The 18,868-nt window shown below is 43.8% G+C and overlaps 1 protein-coding gene across 1 annotated transcript in view; it reads left to right on the top strand.

The window, feature by feature from the left end:
- The first annotated feature begins 323 nt into the window (after positions 1-323).
- LOC115198453 (alpha-actinin-3) overlaps positions 324-18,868 on the top strand; it is a 34,691-nt gene continuing 16,146 nt past the window's right edge. The window contains exon 1 of the mRNA XM_029760397.1: positions 324-711. Coding sequence (XP_029616257.1) covers positions 577-711 — 135 coding nt within the window. The 5' untranslated portion in view covers positions 324-576. The remainder of the gene's footprint in view (positions 712-18,868) is intronic.

Consider the following 18,868-nt stretch of genomic DNA (forward strand, 5'->3'; position numbering starts at 1 on the left):
ATGCATCTTGGAATAAGATGTCGTTGTAAGGACATTCAAGTTATCCGAGGTCTGTATTGTTTATCATTGTAGCCAGTGAGGGGTATAGCGGTATACAGACTACAGCCTGAGAATAGAGGCGCACCAGAGGCAACAGGTGCGGTCCACAAGCTGTAGTTTACAATCTCCTTCAGTAAGGGGTGTGATTGACTTCTCCATCCTCCTCTCTCAAGCCTCCCTGCCCCGGGATAGGTCAACTCTCCAACCACAACCCCACCCATCGCACCTTTTTAGGGTCAGACCCTGACACCCGCCCGCCCGGGTTCTCATACTTATTGGGGTGCGGTCACGTGTTCTACTTTTGACCAGGAAAGTAGCACCGACCAAGCAGAGTTTCTGGTAGTGGGAGCTGCACCTCTGCCGCAGTCTGTACTCTGTCGCCGCATCTCTTGTTTCTGCTGACCAGCACACCCGACAGACAGCGAGTCCTCAAGCCCAAGGAGGGTTTCATCTGGTATCTACAAGGCTTAGAGTGCGCAAAAACCTCGTTTCTGTTCTATATAATCAGAGGGGGTACTAGAAACCCTAGACGGCATTATGATGGCTGTCGAAACCCAAGCGCAATATAACACCTCGTATATGATGAGCGAGGAGCATCAGTATATGTCTCCGGAGGATGAGTGGGACAGGGACCTGCTGCTGGACCCCGCCTGGGAGAAACAGCAGAGAAAGGTACGTTCGGTGCCGGGCTGTGAGTAAGTCAACGGTTTAATGTTGGCTAGAGCGGCTCGTTGTGCACCACGGGCATTTGTGCGTCTGGCTTGAGTCCAGCCATCCCGTTGTGTATGTTTTATGAGTGCCCAGAATCAAATGGTTGACAGTTACAAAAATCCCTGTAAAACGTATTAAAGCTGTCAAGTGAAACGGGGGGAGATAAGGAGTTGGCGCACGCACCTGCTCCTTTTCAGTTCTGGAAGCTATGAGCAGAGCGGTTAGATATTTCAGACGCGTAACGCTCTCAGTGTTATCTTTCACTTACCCCCGACAGGCACACGAAGACAGTCTCAAAATAAATATATATACCCCTCACACATTTAAACTAAGCGATAGAACAAATAGGGACTTTCAAGAAGTCACCATGCGCTATAGGCAGGCCCAACTCAAACCATTTACAGAATCTCTAAACCAGCGTTTCCCAAACTCGGTCTTGGAGACCCCAAGAGTTGCGCGTTTTGTTTTTTGCCCTAGCACTACACAGCTGATATTTGTAATAATCAAAGCTTGATGATGATGATGCAGCCCTTAGGGTCCCCAGGACCAAGATAGGGAAACGCTGCTCTAAACTATGCTTAGACCTACCAGTCAAAAGTTAGGCCCACACAATAAAAGTAGGCCTAAATACCTGTAGAGAAATATGTTGATATATTAAAAGTTGAATGCTTTTAAAACTCTCGCTCAAAACTACTCCAAGTTGTCTCTCTTGAGTTCGTTTTTTTATTTTGGGAGTGCCGCTTATTTTTCTGTGCTTGAGGTGGCAACATTTTAGTGTCTGGAAGTGTCATGTAGCCTGGATGAGAGCGTCTGCTAAATGAATAAAATGTCAAATAGGCCTAGAGAGTCGCGAGGGGACTTGGGCCCGCCCGTTGTCTTGGCGATCAGCCGGCCTCGTTGTGCTCGCGGACATGGATGACAGGTGCATTTAATGAGCCAGAGCTGTCAAACCTAAAAGTCAATGGGCTGATGTGACAGTTATGATGTATGCCTCGCCTGCCTGTGCTCTATGGCCTGGCCTAAACTTGGAATGGGACAACCATACCTCAATAGTGAATTCATTGAGCATAATGACTAAACCGCTAATAAATACACGTTCGTCACCTCAGCTGTCATAGGCATTCATTTCTGATATGTATATTCTATTACCATTGATTTACCAGAAGACATTTTCTGCTTCTGACAAGATTTTGTAGAATGTTCATGTACACCTTTAAAAGAGTGGTCTGAAGTTGGGGGATTGTAGTCCTTGCATACAGGTCTGACTCTCTGTCTGAAAATATCTTTGGCCTATTTATATTTATACATAACTAGCCTACTTGGGTTGATTGGCATCTTGGGAGAAGGTGGATACTGTACATAACATACATACAAACATTAATTAGGAAACACATAGAAAATGGAATTGGTTCTTTTTCTATGGAACTCCCCTGTCTCTATGATGCAAAAGTTTCCTTCGCACAGTGACTGTACTGGAGCTCACATGGCCTTAAGGGTGAGAGACGTCAACAGATGGCCAGTCAGGCAGCGGCCAGAGAGGATGAGTGAGAGAACAGAGAGGCGGAGAAGGGGAGAGACGACTCGTATAGAAGTACACCGACAGGGTTAGTTTCAGACCTACGAATAAACCTGTCCTAAAAATACGCCTGAACTCTTTCTGTTCCTCCCCTCCCTCCTCTCTTTCTCCCTGCTTCTCCCTCTCTCCTGGCTTCTCCCTCTTGTTCTCTCTCTCTCTCTCGCTCCCCTTCTCTCTCTCTCGCTCTCCTACACCCCCCCCCCTTTTTCCCAACAATATAGTAAGCCTCCTGGCCAGTTCCCTCACCAACAGTCTCTCTCACACCTTCTCTGTGTCCCAAGAAGTTGTTGAGGTGGTGCAATGTCACTTTCTTTTTTGTTGTTGTTTAGGTAAGATGATAGAGGGTCATTTTTCTGAGAGGAATACACACATATTTTATCCACACACCCCAGAAGGGCGGTGTGAGTTCACCTCTATGACTGGCCTGGGTGATTGGGTCACTTTAGCACGTAAAGAACAGCACACACACACACACATACGAAAGAAGCTTAAGAAGCTGATGTCATATCATCAATATAGAAAGCGACATCATTTTGAGGTGAAATGAATCTGAGAGGACCTCACCACCTGTTCTACCCCATGTTCCAAATTTCTGTGGAAAACACCCGACTGCAGGCAGGCGCAGTAATAAAGTGTTTGTCAACACACTGTGACTCTGTTGAATATGATACAGCATTAGAAATATTACACGGCACTCCTTTCACTTTGAGAGGGTTGAATTTGTATATTTCACTTGGTCCTAAGAGTTGAAGTAGTATGGCCAATCAAGGTTTAGACTGCAAGACTGTGTTAGCCTGCTGAGCTAAAGCAGGCTAACAGTCTCGTGGAGCTAACGCAGGTCTTCTAGTCTCAAGGCAAGGTTTCTCATTACTCGAGCATGGTTTACCGAGCCACCTCCGTTACAGTTACGGTAGTTAACGTCTTACAGTGGTGTTACAAACTATATCTGAACATGGACCGCCTAAGGAGTTCAGAATGAAAGGATGATGAATGAGAGGAAGGTATGAACGATTCTTATTCACACCACCCGTCCTGTCTCTGGCTATAGCTCAGTCATAACAATCCTTTTCTGCAAATAGAGAGCTATGAAGCTATTTCCTGTGATACGATACAGTAGTTTTATTTATCTACTAACATGGAAAATGATTTAGTCAGGTCAGCTTGCATGGAACTAAAGATAATGTCAACTGCAGTAAGCCTATAAAGGGATTGTGTATTTCGGTTAGCTCTGTGTGTACCGAAAAAGGATATTATAATGATATTTGGCATCTACACTAAAGCCCTAAGGTGAAACAGAAAATAGATGAAGTTTACAGAGCAACACTTCAGCTTTAAGTTGAAAAACATATTAGTCTAATGAACACTTTATTAAGAAGTTACTCCCTAACATTACAAAAATAAACTTTAATTTACACCACAGAGTGTTAAATTGGCCAAGGAGGGCCCCATCACTGCAGTGAGGACAGGATGTGGACTATTCACACTCAACAGATGCCAACTTAATATGATCAGGGATGACCATTCCCCTGTGGCTGGTAGACCTGCACCTTCCAGCCTGTGAGACTGCTGCTATATACAGTGTATTCTGAAAGTATTCAGACCCCTTGACTTTTTCCACATTATGTTACAGCCTTATTCTAAAATTGATTAAATTGTTTTTTTCCCCTCATCAATCTACACACAATACCCCATTATGACAAAGTAAAAACGTTTTTTTTGTATACATTTTTGCCAAAAAGAAATACTGAAATATTACATTTACGTAAGTATTCAGACCCTTTACTCAGTACTTTATTGAAGCACCTTTGGCAACGATTACAGTCTTGGGTATGACGCTTGGCACACCAGTATGTGGGGCGTTTCTCCCATTCTTCTCTGCAGATCCTCTCAAGCTTTGTCAGTATGGATGGGGAGTCCGGGCTCTGGCTGGGCCACTCAAGAACATTCAGAGACTTGTCCCGAAGCCACTCCTGCGTTGTCTTGACTGTGTTCTTAGGGTTCTTGTCCTGTTGGAAGGTGAACCTAAGCCCCAGTCTTATGTCCTGAGTGCTCTGGAGCAGGTTTTCATCAAGGATCTCTCTGTACTTTGCTCCGTTAATCTTTCCCGCGATCCTGACTAGTCTCCCAGTCCCTGCCGCAGAAAAACATCACAACAGCATCATGCTGCCACCACCATGCTTCACTGTCGGGATGGTGCCAGGTTTCCTCCAGACGTGACGCTCAGCACTCAGGCCAAAGAGTTCAATCTTGGTTTCATCAGACTAGATAATCTTGTTTTTCATGGTCTGAGAGTCCTTTAGGTGCCTTTTGGCAAACTCTGTCATGTGCCTTTTACTCAGGAGTGGCTTCCATCTGGCCACTCTACCATAAAGGCCTGATTGGTGGAGTGCTGCAGAGATGGTTGTCTTTCTGGAAGATTCTCCCATCTCCGCAGAGGAACTCTGGAGCTCTGTCAGTGACCATCAGGTTCTTGGTCACGTCCCTGACCAAGGGCCTTATTCCCCGGTTGCTCAGTTTGGCTGGGCGGCCAGCTCTAGTAAGATTCTTGGTGGTTCCGAACTTCTTCCATTTAAGAAAGATGGAGGCCACTGTGTTCTTGGGGACCTTCAATGCTGCAGAATTTTTTTGTTACCCTTTCCCAGATCTCTGCCTCGACACAGTCCTGTCTCTGAGTTCTAAGGACAATTCCTTGGAGCTCATGGCTTTGGTTTTTGCTCTGACATGCATGAAACAGGATGCACCTGAGCTCAATTTCGAGTCTCATAGCAAAGGGTCTGAATACTTATGTAAATTAGGTATTACGTTTTGTTTTGCTAAAATGTCTAAAAACCTATTTCTGCTTTGTCATTATGGGATATTGAGTATAGATTGATGGGGATTATTTTTTAAATGTAATCAATTTTTAAGTAAGGCTGTAACATAACACAATGTGTAAAAAGTGAAGGGGTCTGAATACTTTCCGAATGCAATGTATATAGGTTATATATAGGTTAGCATTGCGCTAGGATGAGCTTGTGCTATGCCAGACAATTACTCAGCTATCTAGCCAGTTAGTTAGCAGCTGAAAACCCGGAGTATGTGATGTGATTCACTCGGCAGTGAACTTATTCCCCATAGGAAGAGGCTCACTCTCTCATGTTGCTTCGCAAGTGGCACCTTATTCCCTATATTGTGATCTACTTTGGACCAGAGCCCTGTGAGCCTGTAGTGCTGCACTAGTGCACTATGCAGGGAATAGCGTGCCATTTGGTATGCAAAACCTCAGTCAGTGTTCAAGGGCTTGGCTTGGACACTTGAGAGCTCATATTTGGGTAGTGGATATTGATCCAGCAAGACAACGATCAATGATTGTTGTGGTGGATACTCTCTTTATAAGGCCTGTAAGCTGATCAGGGAGCTCGAGGCAGTAGGCTTTGATGGAGTTTGTGTGTGTGTGTGTGTGTGTGTGTGTGTGTGTGTGTGTGTGTGTGTGTGTGTGTGTGTGTGTGTGTGTGTGTGTGTGTGTGCTTGTATGTGTGAGAAACAAACACTGCCTCTTGAGCTCTCATGGTAAATCCATTTTCCTCTTATGTCTCTGTGTCTTATTTTAATGCAGTAGTAACAACTAACACTTCACAATTCATTTTTCTTCCATTTCCCTCATCTCTAGTTCCCAAAATGTGTTACTGAATTGACAGAATGAATTTCCATGGAAACGGACCAACACAGGATCTAGCAGAGATTAAGGGAAAATATAATTTTTTCATCTCAACGTCTATTTACTACTCTCTATTTATGTGATATTGTATGTATAGTTATTTAGAATGTTTAATCCCTATCACACTTTGACTTAAAAAAATTCATCCAATGGAAGTTTTGCTACAAATCAGATTAAGGCTTTTGATGGAATACAGTAGTACTGTAATTTACTTGTAAATCTCATCCAAAGGATTTTGAAATTGATGAGGATGTGTCCCTTTCACCCAGCCTGGTCTCATAGACTAGACGTAACATAGTAAACATAAGTCCGGGACACTCAAATTAGTATGATATGTTATGTTTGGTATGTTTACATAAGACAGATGGTCACTTAAAGCAAAAACGAAAGTAGGGTGGTTGGTCGGGGTGGATGGGTGGGTTGCGAGTTCGAATCTTATCAGGGACAACTTTAGCATTTTAGCTAATTTGCAACTTTTCAACTACTTACTACTTTTTTGCTACTTAGCATGTTAGTTAACCCTTCCCCTAACCTTAACCCTTTTAGCGACCCTTCCCCAAACCCTTATCCATTAACCTAACTCCTGAACTTAACCCTAACCCCTAACTAACCCCTAGCCTAGCTAACATTAGCCAGCTAGCTAACATTAGCCACCTAGCTAGAATTCGTAACATAGCATATGTTTTGCAAATGCGTAACATATTGTACATTTTGCAAATTCATAATGTATTGTATGTTTTGCATATTCGTAACATATCATACAAATTGTAATTCGTAACCTATCATACAAAATGGGTGATGGACATCCACACGTTAATACATACCATATGAAACGTAACATATCATACTAAATGGAATGTCTCGGATTTACGTACAGAATAATAAGAAATGCTCTGAGACCAGGTTGTTTCACCTCACATTCTCATCAATCTCTGGTGACAAGCACAGTGACAAGCTTAGCCTATGCAATGTGTTTTCTCAGATATTCATGGTCTGGATGATATTATTAAGTCCCTTTTAACAATCTGCTCTCCAAAAACTGTTGTTTATTCTGTCATTAGTTCTAGCCAGTGAAACTCACCGACGTTTGTTTGATGAATATCTCATCTATCTCATAGGTCTCACCCACATAGCTGGGTAAAGTTCATGATGCCATTGTCCTTATTAACAAGGGACCCCAGGACCAGTGGAAGAGCTCTGTTTTCATGTCATCCAACAAATGTAAACACTTGGAGTTTGCTAAACGGCATTGGCACTTAGATTGGAAATGGTGCCATGGTCAGATGACATGAAAATAGAGGTCGTAGGCCACGCACACCAGTGGTGGGTTTGGTGTCGAAAAAAGGAGGCATATGCAGAAAAGAAACTCAGAAAATATGTTGTTATGGGGCTATAATTTGATGTTATGGGGCTATTTTGCTTCCACTCGTCTTGGGGCCGTCGTTAAGGTCAACAGCATCATGAACTTTACTCAGTACCAGGACATTTGAGCTAAAAACCAGTCTCTCTGCTAGGAGACTGAAACTTGGCCGCAAGTGAATCTTCCAGCAAGACAATGACCCCAAGCACACATCAAAATCCCAAAATAAATTGTTAATTGACCACAAAATCAACATTTTGCTATTTGCATCACAGTCCCCAAACTTATTGAAAACCTATGGTTTGAATTTAAGAGGGCAGTCCATATCAAGGATCTTGAAAGATTCTGTATGGAGGAATGGTCTAAGATCCCTCCCAATATGTTCTCCAATCTCATAAAACATTTTAGAAGGTGAGGTATTTAAAGGTATTGAAAACAGGGGTACCAATAATTTTGACTCCTATTTTTCTTATATATTTTTTTTATTACTTGTTAAACAAAATCTTTCTCTGAGAAATTGTATTTGTATAAAATTATTTTATTTGAGCATACGATATAGCTTAGTATTTGTATTATTTATTTTATGCAGTCATTTTTGCTCCTCTTTATCAAGGATGTCAATAGTTTTGGACCTGACTGTATTTACTTCGGCATATTTTTATAAGAAGTCTACCGGAATCGACAAGCCTTTCTAAGTAATTTGTTTTTATTGTTCTATCTTTTCTCCTTCCTTACAATAATTCAACATTTTGAAACAAAGTTCATCCTGCAAGTGAATGCAAGACAGAACTGAACTGGCCAAGAGAACCTTGTGTGTGTAGGGAAAAGGCGAGGTGAGAGAGAGAGAGAGAGAGAGAGAGAGAGAGAGAGCTTGTAGTGAGATCAGATGGCAGTTGCTATTCCAGAAGCTGTGTCCATGTAGGGAGGCTTCTATAAACTGCCTTAGTGGAGCTAGGAGCCCTGGGAGGCCACAGGAAGGGCTGAGGAGTGAGTGTGTTCTGTGATGCCTCCTCCAAGTGTGTGTGTTGTTGGGGGCGCTAAGATGTGAGGTCACAGGTATTCCATGGTGTGGTAACGGTAAAGGGACACCGAGGCACCACAATCCACAGGGAGAAAGAAGATATATGATGTGGGGGAGGGACGGAGGGATGGATGGAGCGAGGGATGGAGGGAGGGATGGAAGAGTTTTGTCATGGTTTACTCTGTATCTGAGGCAAAAATCCACAAATTAAGTCGTTCAATGGTCTTATTACTTGTTCATTTTGGATGATAATCCCTGGTATCTCTCCATTGTATCGGATGCCGCCGTTGGCACTGAAGATGGAAGCCTGTCATAGCAGCTGTGTGTGTGTGTGTGTGTGTGTGTGTGTGTGTGTGTATATAATATGATATCAGAATCCTGTTTAAAGAGGCAGAAGTCAGAACAGAACTGATACGCCTGCTGAAATTAGACCCCCTCCCCCCCACACTCATATAAGACAGATGGTCAGCTGTAAATCCTACTCCCCTCTTTAACCAATTTATCCCCTCTGCAATCATCAATCACAGTGCCCAGGGCACATAAAAAAACACACACACACACGCAAATGCACACGCATGGGCGGATGTACACACACCCACACACACACACACACACACACACACACACACACACACACACACACACACACACACACTGTGAAGCAATGGGACGGTTGTACCATGCTCCGCTCTACGTTCCCATACCGTATGCTCCTGTGACCACTAGAAGGCCCAGTGTGTTTGACATTTGACCTTAGAGTCACTCAGTCAAGCTGCAGGAGGGAGAATAGAACAGATAAACACTGGAATGGAATGGAACGGAACGATATATAATGGAATGATGTTTAGTAGAATGGAATGGAACAATGGAATGGAATTTATTTCATCTCTTGCCCTTTAATAAAACCATTGATGCAAACAGATGGAAGTACATTATGATTAATATGTCAGATGTGTAACTGTTGGTATGAATCTCTGCAGGTGCGGGTCCAAGTGTTGTGTTGGTCATAGTCGTACATATTGTCACTTTGATTGTTAATACCAGTCAAGTACTAAAGCTTGGAACGGTCAACCTCATAAATAAGCAACACACAAACACCATATTATAGAGAACTCATTGTAAACCTGTGGCATTTGGTCTATTTCAGATTTCCTGTCTAAAAATTGTTTTCAGAACAGAGTTAAAGAAAAAGGGCAGCATTTTTCATCCTGATGCACAAGTCAAGTTGAGTGTGTAGAAATAGGCCTCTATCTCTGTTTTCTTCAGTATCCTTCAGTATTCAGTTCCTGCATGGCTGTTGCTGTCAATGAGAATATGTTCTCAGTCAACCTCTCTGGTTAAATAAATGCAAATTAAGGATGGGCATTCTCTCAGATGTGGGTCAATGAGAGGAGCTTCACTCGATGCTGTAACTGCTGAAATAAGCGTTAAATACAGAATAATTAGCAACGGGCATTCTCTTAGACGTGAGAGTGTGAGGGGGGGCTTCAATTCGCTCCACGCTGTCATCAGGTGTGCCACCTGTTGCTTGGAGCTGGCTGCCCTTGTGCCCAGGGGGTGGCTGGCAGCTGGGACAGAGCTGGGTTTGCAGAAGAGGAGTGCCCGCTAGCCGCTACACTCAGCCTGCCAACGCGAGGCTAGTCAAAGCCCTTGATCCTCTAAATGTAGAAATATTAGGCCTGGTGTTTAGAATGCTGGCCCTCAGTGTCTCTGGATGCGTCCCAAATGGGACCCCATTCCCTTTATAGCGCTCTACTTTTGACCAGACCCCCGGGGCCCATTACTTTTGGGTCAAAAGTAATGCACTAGGTAGGGAATAGGGTGCCGTTTGGGACACAGCCTCTGAACATCCTGACATCTTTACTTACAGTAGCCATAGTAGTATGAGTTACCATACCCAATCACAGGGATGGCTAACTCTGGAAATTCCATCAGTTGCTACAGACTTATGAAAAAGAGCTTTTAGTTTTTTGGCACCCCATGTATGGAACAATCTTCAGAGTTCCCTACAAATTGGTGTATTGGTGCCTTTCGGGCAGTTCAGAGTGTTGATTGAAGACATATTTAGAGGAATGGGATTGTTTTTCATGAGTTTGTCTCTTTTTGTACTTCATTTTTGTTGTATTATTATATTTCTTATTGTGTATTTATGTGTCATTTGTTGTGTAATTCTAAGATGCAGGGCTCCCTTACAAATGAGACCTTGCTGTCAATGGGACTCTTTCTTAAAATAAGGTAAAGTAAAATAATGTATTTGGAATCGAAAACTATTTTGAAGATCTACAGTATCTTGAAAATAAGACATTTGACAGTGTGTGTTATTGCCTTCCCATTATGTCTGACGTAATGGTTGTTCGGGATTCATGGAATTGCTGGAATTGGAGGTTGGAAGGTGGGGTGGGAAGGTCGGGCTAGGTTTCAAGTTTTAATAGTTGTATGTACGGGATAGGCAAGGTATACATCGCCCAACAAAATGCTTACTTGCAGGGGGCTCAGTTCTACTCTTATGTCATCGTCCCAAAGCGTCCCGGTGGCAGCGGCAACCAAGTTCAAGCCTTAGGTCTCCGTTAGGGGGATATTTAAAACCCTCATGAGGGGAAGATGGGGATGGAGGGATGTGGTGAGGGTGGTGGGGTGTCACTCCAAAAGCTGTCACACCTGTTGTATGGCCAAGCCTCCCCTCCCCTCCCCTACCTAACACTGTCTAATGAAACTCAAAGGAAAAAGAGTTGACATTCCACATAAATACATTACAAGTAACCACTGACAACTGGCAACCACTGACTCTTTCTGTCAGCTGTAAAAAATGTAATAAAGTAAAGTTATCCACCCGTACGGTTTTTACAGCACAAAGTATTTTCTCAGTAGTTAAACCCATGAATGTGTGAATGACATGCACATAGCTTTCGTGTGGAGGACAAAGAAAAGAAGCCAAGTATAGCATTTGGTGATGATGATAATGAGGGGTTTTAAGGGCTTGTCAATCATAGGCTATAAAATACACTACATGCTCGTCGAACATCCCATTCCAAAATCATGGGCATTCATATTAGAGGTTGACCGATTAATCGGCATGGCCGATTTAATTAGGGTCAATTTCAAGTTTTCATAACAATCGGTAATCTGCCTTTTTGGATGCCGATTACATTGCAATCCACGAGGGGACTGCGTGGCAGGCTGACCACCTGTTACGCGAGTGCAGCATCAAAAGGACCTTGTGGCTGCAAGGAGCCAAGGGAAGTTGCTAGCTAGCATTAAACTTATCTTCACATAATCACTAGTTAACTACACATGGTTGGTGATATTACTAGGTTAACTAGCTTGTCCTGCGTTGCATATAATCAATGCGGTGCCTGTTAATTTATCACCGAATCACAGCCTACTTCAACTTCGCCAAACATCAATGCCTTTCTTAAAATCAAAACACAGAAGTACATTTTTTTTTAAACCTGCATATTTAGTTAAAAGAAATTCATATTAGCAGGCAATAATAAGTAGGGAAATTGTGTCACTTCTCTTGCGTTCAGTGCAAGCAGAGTCAGAGTATATGCAGCAGTTTGGGCCGCCTGGCTCGTTGCGAACTGTGTGAAGACCATTTCTTCCTAACAAAGACCGTAATTAATGTGCCAGAATTTTACACACATAATTATGACATAACATTGAAGGTTGTGCAACGTAACTGCAATATTTAGACTTAGGGATAAAATACGTAACGGTTCTGTATTTCATTTTGTTTTCGAAATGATAGGTTCTGGATTTGACCAAAGGCTTGTATTTGTGTGTTTATTATATTATAATGAAGTCTATGATTTGATATTTGATAGAGCAGTCTGACTGAGTGGTGGTAGGCAGCAGCAGGCCCGTAAGCATTCATTCAAACAGCACTTTACTGTGTTTGCCAGCAGCTCTTAGCAATGCTTGAGCACAGCGCTGTTTATGACTTCAAGCCTATCAATTCCCGAGATTAGGCCTATCAGAACATCCAATAGTCAAAGGTATATGAAATACAAATGTTATAGAGAGAAATAGTCAACGTGTCACAAGGAACTTAAACGTTAGCTTTTTTACATGGCACATATTGAACTTTTACTTTCTTCTCCAACACTGAGTTTTTGCATTATTTAAACCAAATTGAACATGTTTCATTATTTATTTGAGACTAAATTGATTTTATTCATGTATTAAGTTAAACTAAAAGTGTTCATTGTTCATTCAGTATTGTTGTAATTGTCATTATTACAAATTGTGGCAGACCAGGGGGTTTGGTCAAAACGTTTACACCGATCATACACGGACAGAGTAGGATTAGCTCGGTTTCAAGGGTGTTTATTTGAATAACAAACCAAAAGAAAAGAATAAGTCTTCCCATGAGACCCTCTCCGGGATACCGTCTTCTGGGCTCCGGGTCTTGCTGTAGCCTGCGGGGAACAAAAACTGAGCTCCTTCCTTGTATCTCTGGAACCGTCTCCAACTATACGGGAGTAACCTTTCTTCCCCCAGTCCCTTCTCCCGTGTGCTGCCCTTCTGGCAGCTTTATGGGACTCGTCCAGCTGGTGAGCAATCAGCCCTTGGTTACTCACCAACCACAATAAGCCCAAATCAGTCCCGGCTGGAGAGCCCATCGAGACCTGGCACGTCCAGCAGAGGGAGCCATCGCCTTGTGATGTAGACTCCGTCTGTCACCAGGCCTCGACGAGTCTCCCCCTGGTGGCTGACCTGCTGTACCCCACAAAATTTATAAAAATCGGCTGATTAATCGGTATCGGCTTTTTTTGGTCCTGCAATAATTGGTGTCGGTATCAGCGTTGAAAAATCATAACCGGTCGACCTCTAATTCATATGGACTTGGTCCCCCCTTTGCTGCTATAACAGCCTTCACTCTTCTGGGAAGGCTTTCCACTAGATGTTGGAACATTGCTGCGGGGACTTGCTTCCATTCAGACACAAGAGCATTAGTGAGGTCGGGCACTGATGTTGTGCGATTAGGCTTGACTCACAGTTGGTGTTCCAATTCATCCCAAAGGTTTTTGATGGGGTTGAGGTCATGGCTCTGTGCAGGCCAGTCAAGTTCTTCCACACCGATATCGACAAACCATTTCTGTATGGACCTCGCTTTTTGCACGGGGGCATTGTCATGCTGAAACAGGAAAGGCCCTTCCCCAAACTTTTGCCACAAAGTTGGAAGCACAGAATCGTCTAGAATGTCATTGTATGCTGTAGCGTTAACATGTCTCTTCACTGGAACTAAGGGGCCTAGCTCGAACCATGAAAAACAGCCCCAGACCATTATTCCTCCTCCACCAAACTTTACAGTTGGCACTATGCATTCGGGCAGGTAACATTCTCCTGGCATCCGTCAAACTCAGATTCGTCCGTCAGACTGCCAGATGGTGAAGCGTGATTCATCACTCCAGAGAACGCGTTTCCATTGCTCCAGAGTCCAATGGCAGTGAGCTTTACACCACTCTAGCCGACACTTGGCATTGCGCATGGTGATCTTAGGCTTGTGTGCGTCTGCTTGGCCACGGAAACCCATTGCATGAAGTTCCTGACGAGCAGTTCTTGTGCTGACGATGCTTCCAGAGGCAGTTTGGAACTGTGGCAGCCGAGAACAGATGATTATTACGAGCTTCAGCACTCGGCAGTCCCGTTCTGATAGCTTGTGTGGCCTACCACTTCACAGCTGAGCCTTTGTTGCTCCTAGACGTTTCTGCTTAACAATAACAACACTTACAGTGACTGGGGCAGCTCTAGCAGGGCAGAAATTTGACAAACTGACTTGTTGGAAAGGTCACATCCTATGACGGTTCCATGTTGAAAGTCACTGAGCTCTTCAGTAAGGGAATTCCACTGCCAATGTTTGTCTATGGAGATTGCATGGCGGTGGGCTCGATTTTATACACCTGTCAGCAACCGGTGTGGCTGAAATAGCAGAATCCACTCATTTGAAGGGGTGTTCACATAATTTTGTATAGATAGTGTATATATTTTTTTAAATGCAAACATATAAGCCTAAAACATATGCATGGACAAATAAGGTTAATGGTCCCATCTTTGTCATCTGTGGGGTCACAGAAGTCCTTTTCATTTATTCTGACAAATCATGCTTAATATTGATAAGTGTCGTTGTTAGGGATAGGTGTAGTTGTTAGCGATACGTGTAGTTGTTAGGGATTGGTGTAGTTGTTAGGGATAGGTGTCGTTGTTAGCAATAGGTGTAGTTGTTAGTGATAGATGTAGTTGGCATGGACCTGGTGTGAAGCTAAGGTATGGCTTTCATGATGGATGTAGTTGTCATGACAATCTGTCGGTCGGTTTGGTTGTTAGGTTATTTAGACTTTGTTGCACTTTGGTTGTTTACAGGTTGGTTGTTTACACTTTGGTTGTTTATGGGTTGAGCTGCAGTACATTATTTAGGATGTACTAAGAGTTAGGTGGGACGTATAACATAGCATTGTAAATGTGCGTAAGGGTGCGCTGGTGCGCATGTGTACGTATGTGTGTGTGTGTGAATGTTCTCTTCCATTGTCCCCACACCGGTGAGTTTGGTAAAGCAGCTATGTATGGCTTTGCCAAGTGTGGCTTCTCTCCAGACTGATGGGACTATTTATAATTATAAAGACTGCTGTTTCTGTTTTTATACACGGCATCATACCTCATCAGGATGGTACTGCGTGTGTCCGAGCGTGTGTGTGTGTGTGTGTACATGCGTCTGTGTGATTCATACCACAGACACCTGTCTGTCCAGGTCTGTCTCTTCCTGGCCTATCCCACCTGTTCTATAGTCATGTGTTGGCCTGGACTGGACAGAGGCTGTATTTATATATATGGTCAGTGTGCTCACACTGGGCTCTCACACTGGGTGGACACACACACACACACACACACACACACACACACACACACACACACACACACACACACAGTGCAGCCAGCCCTGCAGACATTGTTACCAGATTTATTTTACACTGCTGTTGAGCGCTGATACAGGAATATTCCTGTCCTGTTATATTTAAGGAATTAAGGCATGAGTGGTTGTGGTATATGGCCAATATACCACGGCTAAGGGCTGTTCTGGATACAGCCCTAAGCCGTAGTATATTGACCATATACCATAAACCCCAGAGGTGCCATATTGCTATTATAAGCTGTTTACCAATGTAATTAGATGGTTTTTTTGATGGTTGGGATTCCACCTAATATGTTCACACAGAGGTGTGTCAGTCTTAAAGGGATAGTTCACCACCAAATTAAAGTTAGCCAGACATGTCATGTTGAGCTGAGTCCATGTCCACTATTGATGAAAAAGTCTGAGAAACTGGTTTGAACTGTCCTTTTAAGACTGTCGTGGCATTGCTGATCCTATGTCTGTACTTGTAGGCAACTTCTACCTGAAGCTTCTACCCTCTTCTCTATTCTGTTTCTTTGTTAAAGGTCCCAATGCACCCGTTTTAATCTCAATATCAAATCATTTCTGGATAAAAATGAAGTACCTTACTGTGATTGTTTTCAATTTAAATGGTAAAAAATTGCTTTTTAGCTAATAGACATTTCTAAGCAAGAATTTTGCCAGGACTGTCTGGGAGTGGTCTGAGTGGGAAGGGTAAAACCAGCTGTTATTGTCAGAGAGGTTTGGAACTCTCTTTCTTATTGGTCTATTAACTAATTTACTGCATGGTGATCAATCAAATGTATTTATAAAGCCCTTTTTATATCAGCAGATGTCACAACGTGCTATACAGAAACCCAGCCTAAAACCCCAAACAGCAAGCAATGCAGGTGTAGAAGGCTGTATCACAACTGGCCGTGTTTGGGAGTCCCATCGGGTTGGACACAATTGGCCAAATGTCGTCAGGGTTTGGCCGGGGTAGGCCGTCATTTTTGTTAACTGACTTGCCTCGTTAAATAAGGGTTAAATAAAATAAAATAAAATAAATAGAAAGGCAGGAACCTAGGAAGAAACCTAGAGAGGAACCAGGCTCTGAGGGGTGGCCAGTCCTCTTCTGGCTGTGCTGGGGGGAGATAATAAGAGTACATGGCCATTAAGGCCAGATTGTTCTTCAAGATGTTCAAACGTTCATAGATGACCAGCAGGGTTAAATAATAATCACAGTGGTCACAGAGGGTGCAACAGGTCAGTACCTCAGGAGTAAATGTCAGTTGGCTTTTCATAGCCGAGCATTCAGAGGTCGAGACAGCAGGTGCGGTAGAGAGAGTCGAAAACAGCAGGTCCGGTACAAGGTAGCACGTCCGGTGAACAGGTCAGGGTTCCATAGCCGGAGGCAGAACAGTTGAAACTGGAGCGGCAGCATGACCAGGTGGACTGGGGACAGCCAGGAGTCATCAGGCCAGGTAGTCCTGAGGGAGGGGAGAGGGAGAGAATTAGAGGGAGCATACTTAAATTCACACAGGACACCAGATAAGACAGGATAATTACTAGCCCCCCGGCACATAGACTATTGCAGCATAGATACTGGAGACTGAGACAGGGGTGGGGCGGGACACTGTGGCCCCGTCCGACGATACCCCCGGACAGGGCCAACCAGGCAGGATATAACCCCACCCACTTTGCCAAAGCACAGCCCCCACACCACTAGAGGGATATCAACCGACCACCAACTTACTACCCTGAGACAAGGCTGAGTATAGCCCACGAAGATCTCCTCCACCGCACAAGCCAGAGGGGGCGTATTTTCTGTGATGTCACCAAGCAGGTCAAAACCCCATCCCACCAAAACAGGCAACAACAAAAAATTAAACAGCTCTTACACTAAAAGGGCATTATCACAATGTTCACCATTTCAGAGTATTATTCCAACCTCACAGTGTGGAAATATATATAAAACATAGGAAATTCAAAATTTTGACTGCATTGGGCCTTTAAAGTCCTGAATCCCCCTCCTTTCTTTATTAGTCTCACAAGTCACACAATTGTTTCTGAAATAAACAACTGAAAATAAAGACTGAAAATGTAGGCTATCCTTTCTTAGAGGTAGAAAATAGTCAGTCTTGTCAGTCTGTGTGTACCTTGGACTGACTATAATGGTACCTTGTAGACATGTCTAGATAGTAGCGATGTCTGTGTGTAGAGAGATTTCCACAGTGTTGGAGGAGAAAAACAAATTCCTTCCCTTTCTATTCTTTCTCTTGTGAAAGTTCCTTCTGACTTCTAACCCCTTCGATCTTAGACACACACACACACACACACTGCAGAGGGCATCGCCATGGTGACTGTGTTGAAGTAACACTCATGCTAAGCTAATTGTCAGGTCAGATGTTGACGTGGCAGCATGTAGGCTGTGATGAATTAGTTCTCTGTGTAGAGTCCCACAGAGTCATGCTAATACAAGGAAACCCCTAACACTCCTGGCAGTTTGATTCGGTACGAGGTTCCCACTTCTATGGGCCTGGTCCAAAGTAGTGCGCGTCATAGGGAGTAGGGTGCCATTTTGGACGCATGCAGAGTCACGTCAAAGGAAATTCACTTAAGACTCATAGTTGGATTGAGTATGGATTTTTTGTGAACCTGAAAAGCCTTCTGAAATTAATTCCAAACAAATCCTTTAAAAGTAATTCCATTTCAGACATGAAAACACGTTTCTGTTACACAGAGATCCACGAGTACAACGCAGCCTTAGCAGCCATTTTCTACACATCAGCGACATCATGGATGAACACAACACGTCACAGGGTGTGTGTACTTTCGCCTTGTGTCAACAAAGTGAACCCTGTCATGCTGGTGTTGTTTGAATTGAACTCATTGTCCACAGTAGTATATTCTTGTCACATGACTTAGCTTCAGCACTCATTGCTGCCAATCTGAGGATGTTAGTGGTACCTGCAGGATGTTAGTGGTAGCTGCAGGATGTTAGTGGTAGCTGCAGGGATGGTTACAATGGTAACAGTGGTTGCATCACATTCTTGATGGACAGGTGGTGTCTGGGATGGGAGGAGGGTGTGTGTGTGTGTGTGTGTGTGTGTGTGTGTGTGTGTGTGTGTGTGTGTGTGTGTGTGCGCATGTGTGTGTGTGTGTGTGTGTGTGTGTGTGTCCACCCAGCTGTGCTGAGGGTCATCAGGCCCTCCCACTGTCCCCTCTCCCTGAGTTATGACAGGCATCCAGCAGAATGACTGTGTGTCTGTGTCTGTGTCTGTGTGTGTTTGTGTCCAGACCAGACCAACACAGGCACAGAGGGGCAGCTCAACAGTTGGAGACGAGAGAGGCAGAAGAGAAGGGGAGGACACAGGGAGAAGGGGGGACACAGAAGAAGAGAAGGGGAAGAGGGAGGGGCAGTCGCACAAGAGGAGAAGGGGGAGAAGGGGGGAGATAGAGGAGAAGAGCAGTGACTTCATAGTCATACTAGCGCTCTATAGTTGACCATAGGCATCCCCTGCAAAGACATGTAACCTATGAGATAATGGGTTATTATGGATAATGGTGTGACTATGGGCTCTTGAGGCCAATGG

Source organism: Salmo trutta, chromosome 8, assembly GCF_901001165.1.
Source record: "Salmo trutta chromosome 8, fSalTru1.1, whole genome shotgun sequence".
In the NCBI taxonomy this organism is placed as follows: Eukaryota; Metazoa; Chordata; class Actinopteri; order Salmoniformes; family Salmonidae; genus Salmo; species Salmo trutta.